Source organism: Anarhichas minor, unplaced genomic scaffold (genome assembly GCF_050575085.1).
Source record: "Anarhichas minor isolate MPS153535 unplaced genomic scaffold, ASM5057508v1 ptg000022l, whole genome shotgun sequence".
Taxonomy (NCBI): Eukaryota; Metazoa; Chordata; class Actinopteri; order Perciformes; family Anarhichadidae; genus Anarhichas; species Anarhichas minor.
In genome coordinates this window covers 3,087,854-3,097,348 of record NW_027466468.1, presented here as the reverse complement: position 1 = coordinate 3,097,348, position 9,495 = coordinate 3,087,854, and the positions used below count along the sequence as shown (strand labels likewise).

Genomic DNA, 9,495 nt, shown 5'->3' with positions numbered 1-9,495 from the left:
TATTTATTTTCTACAGCAGACATAACTCCACCACATATCGTCTACATTACAACATATTGCACACGCTGTCAGATATCAACTGTGGGAATCACCAGGCTCGAAAGACTCGGAGGAAAGGAGGGGCTGCCTGGGAGACCGAGTTCAGGACATAAGACCAGCATTTTCTACCAGAGCAAGTAGCTTACAACTGACGTTAGCTGGCCAGTGCACCAGTAGTGTTGACAGACAGTTAAGGCCAAAGCGCACGTTACTGTTTTTAGATGTTAAAGAAACCGGAACTGAGAGGCATCATGTTTGAAAACTTCAGAGAAAGACTTCACATGGTCCAGCAGGATTTCACAACGGGGTTGGTCTGCATTCTGACAACGTTAACCTCTTTAGCTAGCTGTGATAACCTCCCACTCATTAGCCTGTACGATATACGAGATGTGTGTGGTAGGCCTCGTCGCAGAGCACAACATGTACACTTAATGATGACACAATTGAGATGTGATTAGCACCTATGTTGGCTAACGTTGTAACGTTAGTGTGCTGCTAGTTAGTTACATTTACTGAGAATGTAATTTGCAGCGTAACTCCGTTGAGTTTGTTATCGTCCTAGCTAGCTCGGTCGTAGCTGTTCCTGGATATTGCTCTCAGCTGACCATCATGTGACGACTTTTATTTTCTACCCAGAGAGGACGGTGAAGACGTACACCACATCCATATGACGAATTAATATCAACAACTAATTGGCCAATGGAATTACAACTATCCAAATTTCAACAATGTGAATTCTAAAAGCACATTTTCTACAACACACTGAAATGGAGCTCCTAGAAAGTGCCCTTTTCAAAAGCTGCCCTGTATCCTTTTTATCTGTGTTGACTTGTCGACACATTTAACCTCAGCTGCTCCTGGTGTCACTGGCTACCTCATTGTCTATACTGTATATCAAGTGTACTTGAGCAACACACTGAACCCCAGTTACTGGTTAGTCCAGTACCTTGCATGCTAGCTTGGTCCCGTCTGTGTGGACAAAGTTGAATGAGCATCACATACTGTGAAACACGTTTGGTAAAAGTACAAATGTAGCCCATGTTGCTATATACTATGTTTTTAACTTGGTGTGCAAAGGCAACATTGCTCTACATCCTCGTTGAACTTTTCTATGTGTCTCTCTAACGTTCCTCCGTCCAGCTTCAAGACCCTTGGAGACAAATCCAGAGACACCAAAATCAGGAGGAAGCCCCGGTGAGCAGAGAACCTGCGTGTGTGTGTGTTAACTGTGATTTAAAGGTCTTACTATCGAGGTCAAACATTCTTCGAAACTGCTCTGCCAACCTTTAGAGCAAAACTGACAATTCAGCTTTCAGTCGCACTCGTATCATTTCTGGAGGCAGGTGGCATTATTATTCTTGTAATCATATGTTTTTTGGGGGGTTGTGACTTATTATAGGTGTGGCCGGGTCATTGTTTGCAGAGGTTTAATCCTATAGGAGAGTATAGGCCTGGAAATTATTAAAAATGTGAACCAATATGAAGCTCTACAGAAAACATAATGTGTGTGAATGTGAGATAGTCCTTGTAACGTAGTAGCCTGTCAAAATAGAACCAGGTCTCAACCCGTTTGTGTGTGGGGTGGGCTGCATTTACACCGACCTGCTAAATATGTTAACTGTCGGTGACTTCACCTATGAAAGATTCTCATGGGGAAACCCTGACTTTGTTTATTCTCCAATCTCTGAATTGTATGAATGCTCACATTATTCAATCATTAGTCAACATTGTGTGATTTTCTGTTGTTCAGGTTTGAAGAAAGCCTTCCTCATTTCAGTGCTGGACTGGACCTCCTCAGCAGGTCCACACACACACACACACACACACACACACACCACTGTTCTTCTGTCTTTGTGAAGACACTGACATAATGCATTCCTTAGCCCCTTACCTTAACCATCACAACTAAATGTTTAACCTAAACCTAGTTATAACCGAAACCTTAAAACCAAGTCTGAATCCTCAAACCGGTAAAAATGTCCTCACTCTGTCGATAAAAACTTGTTACGGTCCTCTCTATGTAACAAGTACAAGAACAGACACACACACAGTCAATTTCCAGAAGCGTTGATGTATATGGAGGGTGTGTTTATGTGTATGTGATGTGTTTCTTCAGGTATGAGGAGAGCTGGTTTCTGCTCCATAAAAGAACCAAAGACTGTGCTCAGACTGCAGAGGTAGGACCAGCACACTGTTCACTTCTTTAAACACCATTCATGAATCACAATGTATAAGGAAGCGTCTTCTGGTGACGGTGGTGTGTTAATGGAGCTGGAGTATCAGATAAAAACAAACGCATGTACACATGGCAGCAGGTTCACAGAATACTGTCAGACACCAGTGTTGGCTCTCCATAGAAACCTGGTTTTATACTCCAATATCTTAATATTTTAGAGAAACGCTCGTCCGCACAAGTTTTTAACACAGTAAGCTAGAGCTGAAAGGATTCATTTATGGGTCAATCTACGGACATTTTGTTATCTCTCTCTTATTCCAAAACAAGACATGTGAAGACGTCACCGTGGACCTTGAGGCTCTTTACCTACATTTAATGGACCAAATGATTTATCGATTAATTAAGAGAAAGTAATCAATATCTGCTTTTACCTTCTGCCCTGATTAAATGATAGCACTGGAAAACATTGGTATCTTTAAGCAGACTTTCACACACAGAGGAGATAGCAGTTGCTAACGTCAGTGACTTAATTGGAGACTTTGGCATTTGTCAACCTGGACCCCATCTTCCCTTGTTTTTGTGTCTAAGTGACAAATGACGACAACAATTTTTGAAATTGGTTCACTCAAAGTGCTTGTTTTTGCCACTGGCTCAGATTGTTGTCAGTGTCCCATATTCAGAGTTCACCTTTCCTTGAGCAGAACTTCTTGGACACTGTAACAAACAGACCGGATCAAGGGAAAGGTAAATTAAAAACATTTTATTCCTCTGTCGTGTTTTTTCCATAATGTTGTTGGAGACTTAAAATAGCGATCTGAGCCTGTCAGTGGCAAAAACAAGCACTTTCAGTGGGCTCATTGTTATATTGTCGCTGTGCAATTGCCCTTTGCGGCTCGTTTCGCTTGTCGGTTTCAGCGCTCTCCCTCAATACTGGACCTATTTCAAATAGTTGTGGTCCCCATTAGTCACTTAAACAAAAAAACATGAGAGAATAGGTTTTTAAAAAATTCCCTTAAAGCTCCTGTGAGACTACAGAAAACTGTAGCTGCTTCACAACAAAGCGATAAGAAATTGGCTGGTTGAAAGCTTTGATTACTTTGAAGCAGTGACAGGTGTGTGTGTGTGTGTGTGTGTGTGTGTGTGTGTGTGTGTGTGTGTGTGTGTGTGTGTGTGTGTGTGTGTGTGTGTGTGTGTGTGTGTGTGTGTGTGTGTGTGTGTGTGTGTGTGTGTGTGTGTGTGTGTGTGTGTGTGTGTGTGTGTGTGTGTGTGTGTGTGTGTGTGTGTGTTAGGCAGTGGATGGGGACATAGTGATGCTCTCAGCGCACTGGGAGAAAAGAAGAACAGCTCTGACTCAACTACAGGAACAGCTGCAAAGCTTACCGACCTTCATCAGTGAACTAGACGCCATCACTGCTAACATAGGTATGGAGTCTGTTTCATTCCCGTCTTATAAAGCCAGTCCTCCACAACAACAGATGGTGCCATATTGTCAAACAGTGGACCTCAATATGTGCCGCCTCTGTATAGTTTTACTCACTCTTCACAGTATTCAGATCCTGTACTTGGATAGATATGTACATTTTCTTTATTACAAAGTTTCACTTTTCACAGTGACACATTTTGTTTCATGCAACAGAGCCAAAGTAATTGTGACTCAACCAACAATCCTTAGCTTGACAAGGTTGCTAATGCTACCTACCTCGCGGGCTAGCTAGCCAGGCTAGGCTTAAATTATCTCGGCATCAAGGTGAAGGGGCAGTGTTAGCTAGCTGCTGCTAGCGGCTTGAGTGACCACAGAGAAAGACTCTTGGTGCTTTTCATTATGCTAACTTGTGCTTCCTTGCGTCCTCTTTCCTACCATGATCTGGAAATGATTCCCCCTCAACCGTCATGCAGGTTCCTCCAATCCCTCCAATGCACCTCGAGGAGAGAGGAGGCTTCTCCCTCAGTTAACTTCGTCGTTAACTTCTCTGTTAGCTCAGAGTGAGGAAACGCAGGTGAATCTTTTGCGGAAGTCTTTAATCAAGTGGTGGGATGTATAAATGCAGCGCGTCAGAAGAAACTGCCGTTGTTTAACACCGACTCTATGGAACCAGGTATTTCGACCCCTCCCTCTCTTCATCTCACGTGTCATTGGGAGAAACTAAGAAGCGAGAAGAGTTAAGGAAAAGCACTTTGATGACAAACCAAGCTCACATTCCCGCCTGGTCACCGAGGACCTGGCAGCGCCGTTGTTAAAGACCCGGGAACACCGCTCTCCCTATTTGGAGTTGGTGGGTGGAGCTTGTTCAAGCTCCGACCAATCGGAGTAGACTGGGCTTTTTTGGGAGCTGTGCCTTAAAGAGACAGGGGCTGTGTGTCGGGGTAATCTCGATCTGAACTAGTTCGTCCGACCATGTCAATCCAAAATGTTTAGTTCAGACAGCAGTTTTGTTAAGAATGGGCAGGAAAAAAGAGAGCTCAGCACAGCTGGCCAATCACAGCGTGAGGTGGGTGTGAATGATGGATGGTCTGTTAAAGAAAACTACAGGAGTTATATCGTGCTGACCGTGGACAGTTTTTCTTTCCTGTTCTGTTATTTCATACACTGCTACACTAAATTACACACATGTTTTAAGTCATTGTGTAAAACTTAATATGAACGCAGAGGATGAAATGTATGACTTTGTTGTGCTAAATATGATGGTGTGGGTCTGCAGCTCATTTGGAAGGCGACTTTGAGGAGATGGAGAGCAGACTGGTCTACCTGGAGACTCTGTGTTGTCAGTGTGAACAACAGACGGTCAAACAACATCACGTCAACCAACTAGAAGTCTATAAGAAAAAGAAGAGGTGGGAGACGCGCATGAATGTTTAAATGTGTGAGAGGAGCTTGTTGTTGACCTTCGACGCTTTCTGAAAAATCTGTGACTTGAACTAAACATTGCATTGGCACTGATTTAAGGAAAAAATTGTTTGCAATCCTAAACACTTGTCCCTTTAGTTTGTATCTGTGTACTATATATCACTGAACCAGAGGGAATCCTCGTCATAACACGAGATGACAGATGGAGTAACTATCTTTAGAATAACGTAATGCTAACTCTGTCTTGTAACAGGAGGGAGATGGAGGTGCTGGAAGGTGAGCTGCTGTTCTACACACATTTGTCACATTACTGCACAATAATGGCTCCTTACCTCATTACCATGCTGTGAATTATTTGCCTCTTTTGTAATGTCTCAATTTCTGCGACAATTGGCGGTATGGGATGTATAAACTAAATTAGACAAAACACGGTTAAACACATGACTTTTTTTATTTTTTACAATCATTTCATTTGGGAACAAAGTTGCCCAACACCCACATCACCCGTGTGAAAGACGTGTTTCCCTTAAATGCCATCGTACTATAGAGATTAGAGGATATGCTTCTGTTTGTAGTGGAACTGAATTCTGAGCATGCTCAGAAGGTGACAGAGCTGGAGCAGGCCATGCAGCAGAAACTGAAGGAACGACAGAAAGTCTACGAGGAGGCCTTCAACCAGGACGTGCAGCAGTACCTGTCCACTGGATTCCTACAGCACAGAGGTAAGGCTGTCTGTAGCTTTTACTTCCTGTTGTTAGTAGACAATGAAACCATCAGTGGAAATAAGAGACTTTTAAGGCAAATTAAAGTTACAAGGATCTGCTAACCAGTTCCACACTTGTGTTTATACATTTGAAAATGCATTGAATCACACTAAATTGGTGCTTTAAAAAAACAGCAGTCTTGTGTCATAGTCAAGGGTTGGTACCTTAAAACTCTACTCAAGTAGAAGTACTCAAGTAAAAGTACTAGTTGAGTAAAATTACAAATATTGGCCCCTCTTCTTTTTTTTTTCTCCGCACTTCTATTAGATGTGAATATGAGTGACATCAGTTCAGGTAAGGAAGTGAACATACATCTGTATCTATGGTCAGTTTGTGTGGTCATCATGTCATCATTAGATCATCTGCTGCATGTACACCAGGACAATATTCCCAGTCCGTATCTCTCTGTCAATATAACATTACTATTGTACTCTCTGAAAAAACCCACTAAAGACATGTTTTAAATTACATTCTTTTGCTTTTTGTCTCTTGTATTTTATTATTAGTGGGCAAATACATCGGATGTGCATCCACAATGTTAAATCTGTCAAAAAGTAAAGTAGATCTATGATCTGTTCTTTGATCAAGAAAATCCTGAATGAGTTTGATCTCTAAATGAAACATTTCCCATCGACAGTTTGACGCAGATTAAATACAGTTTCTAGTTTAGTTGCACCTTCCTTCAGCTACTGGATATAGTCAACAGTTGGTCTCAGTTACTATGTATTCATTGCAGCTGTGTGACACTGCGACCTGATAGCCGAGTGGTTAGGGCGCAAATGCCCTGAGCAGCGGGTCGCAGGTTCAGACTGTTTGCTGCATGTCACTCCCCTACTGTCTTTCCCCACACGTCTGTCTCAACTATCTCTATCAAATACAGGCATCAACTGCCCAAGAAACAATCTTTGAATAATCATTAAAAGTCTTATATTTCATACCCATTATATTGATCTGGTTAATATTAGGATAATACATCTAAGCATTTGATAATATTCATGCAGAATTCAACATATCATAAACTGCTTCCTTGAGTTTTTGATTGTGAGTCATGAAGTCAGCCTGTAGGCTCATTCTCGCCGACTACATTACGTTGCATTTATTTAGCTTTTGTCCAAAGCGACTTACAATAAGTGCGTTCAACCATGTGGATAAAACCCCCCCAAAGATTTAATTTTAATTTTTTATTAGCCAGGGTGCATTCTGAACAGATGGGTTTTCGGTCTAAAGACGTGTAGAGTTTCTGCTGTCCGTATGTCAACGGGGAGCTCCTTCCACCTTTGTGGAGCCAGGACAGAGAACAGCCGGGCTGGGTGCTGAGGAGAGGGGGGGTGTGGGAGAACTCGGGGAGGTTGAAGTGTGTGAACGTGCACTTTAGTGTTCCAATGTGGGTATCTGTGTTTGTCATCTGCTATGACTATTATTGACCTGAAGAAAAGTTCAGTTGTATGTAAAGCTTAAATAGTGTGTGTGTGTGTGTGCATGTGCGTGCGTGCGCAGAGCCAACAGGAGCTGATGTGCGTGTTCTGGATCAGATGACAGTAACTAACATATCGGACCAGGAGGCTCTGGATGACTTCCTCAACTCCACTAATGATGATGACATCAGCACAGGATCATCACTGACCTCAGGTAACCCCGACTCATGTAGCTGTGGGGATGGATATTGTTCGGGTTTTATTAATACCACTAGTATTATCGAGGAGAGTCGAGTTTAGTTACTCAGTGAATTAAGAGTTGTCTTCTCCAACAGGTCCAGACCTCGAGTCCTGCTCCTCTGAATCTTCGAGAAGCCAATCAACCCGAGCCCCTCCCACAACCAGCCAAGCGTCCAACCAGGACGCGGAGTGGGAGAAGGACGAGGAAGCGGCCAGTGAGGAGAGCAATGAGCCTCTGGTGCAGTCGGACGAAGAGGAGGTCCAGCCGGACATGTCGCTGGTCGGCTTACAGGACGTTGGCGCAAGAAGGGGCTCCGACGAGAGCGACCCCGCAGGGGACCTGTCCTCCGGGTAACCTAGCAACCAGGCACCTTGAATACTGGGTAAACACTGACTACTGTTACCCCTCTGGTGCCCTCTTGATTTGACTTGACACGGCTCCCATCTCCAGCCAACATGAGCAGCACTTCACTGCTCCTTTCCTCTGAGGTTTGAAACAAAAACGTGCCCTCTAGTGTTCAGATGTTAAGGACAGTTGTGCTGAGCTGTCACTCAGTAGTGCTAACTAACTGAGACGTTGTCCATTCACTGTTTACCCAAAGAAATTGATTAACAAAAAATAGAGAAGCACCGATACCATTTTTTGCTTCCCGATTCTGATACCTGAACCTACGTGTCAGCCGATACAAGTACTGCTCAGATACCAGTGCGTAAATATCCAAAAAAGTTAAACAGGTCATAATTCCCTCTCAAATACATGTTTGATATTGCTGTGAAAACATCTGTCTTTATTCAAGTTTCTAGTCAAAAACTACATTTTACCAGACTAAATTTGAACACATCATACTTGCCTTATTACATTTGCCCAAATCTCATTTTTTTCTGAATAGAGCTTGAACGCATCATGATGTTACTCAATGCAACCTCCGATCAGCTGACGTGTATTAGCTCTCCTCCTGCCGAGTTCAACACACAGATTTGTTGTTCACAATGTAGCATCATCAGAGAAAACATAGAGCGCACCAGAGTGTTTAACCAAAGGTGTGAAGTACTGGTTTGCACTTGTGCAGTACTGATAAGGATGCACACATCTGTAGCGATTGACATGTGTTGTTGTTTCCCTGTAGCTTGAATGAGCTGATAACGGGTCATCTGATCGGTGCATAGTGTTGCGTACACGCCAATACCTGATCCAACATTTTAGGCTCTGTAGGAGGCATTTCTGACACTGGTATTAAAATTGAACATGACAGTTGCCACAGTGCCAAGATGTTGTTTGACTTGGCAAAGGCCTCAATCTGTCTGTATAACACCACAGTATTCACATGTACAGTAACCTCTAATCTTTTTTTTTTAGGTTCAGGCCAATCTGTGAGAATTTCTGTATATAGGAAGTGACCTTAATAAACTGTTAAAGTCGTCAAGGCATAGATTTGTTTTGTATTTCCCTTTGTGCTCACTAATATGCAAGAAGTAGCTGGTACAGCGACCGTCCTGTAGATGGAACAGCTGCTGCCACTGTCCACCGTTTGTTAGCAGCAGGGCGGTCTTGATGACGCGTCGATCTCACAATAAAGTTCTGTAAACTACAAGTGTGGCTGAAGTTTTGTCGTCTTTAGACTTTTTTCTTTTGTGCCTGACTTGATTGAGCGTAGACTGTAAAAGTAAGTGTTCACCCTTTCTACCGCTAGATGGCAGTATAAGTGTATTTAAACCATAGATTTTGTCATATTTACCTGTGCCTTTGTTAATTATCTAGGTTATTGATACAGATGTATTTAATGCTGATTATTTAATCTGATATTTGGTGTTTAGGGTTAATTTGCAACCTAGTTGTATACATCATGTATTTACTTGTTACTTTCACGTCATGGAAGAGTGAGCATGTGTAGTTCATGAAGCAATAAATAATGACAATTAAAAACTAAAGAGACGTTTGGTTCAATCTTATTAAATACTAAGCATAATTTACCTGTCCTTCACTCTGGAAGACGCATTCAGCGAGATGGACGAGTT

The 9,495-nt window shown here is 42.5% G+C and overlaps 1 protein-coding gene across 2 annotated transcripts; it reads left to right on the top strand.

Moving 5' to 3' along the window:
• Positions 1-169: 169 nt before the first annotated feature.
• Positions 170-9,071, top strand: LOC142955065 (dysbindin-A-like). 2 transcript variants are annotated; one of them, XM_076096415.1, is made up of 11 exons: positions 170-346; positions 1,180-1,233; positions 1,790-1,840; positions 2,156-2,216; positions 3,505-3,637; positions 4,915-5,047; positions 5,314-5,336; positions 5,636-5,782; positions 6,092-6,118; positions 7,322-7,453; positions 7,575-9,071. In XM_076096415.1, exons 1-11 carry the CDS (start codon positions 261-263, stop codon positions 7,832-7,834), a joined length of 1,107 nt encoding a protein of 368 aa, XP_075952530.1. In that variant the 5' UTR covers positions 170-260; the 3' UTR covers positions 7,835-9,071. The 2 variants fall into 2 exon arrangements, with proteins under 2 accessions (XP_075952530.1, XP_075952531.1); XM_076096416.1 differs by lacking the exon at positions 6,092-6,118.
• The last annotated feature ends 424 nt before the right edge of the window (positions 9,072-9,495 follow it).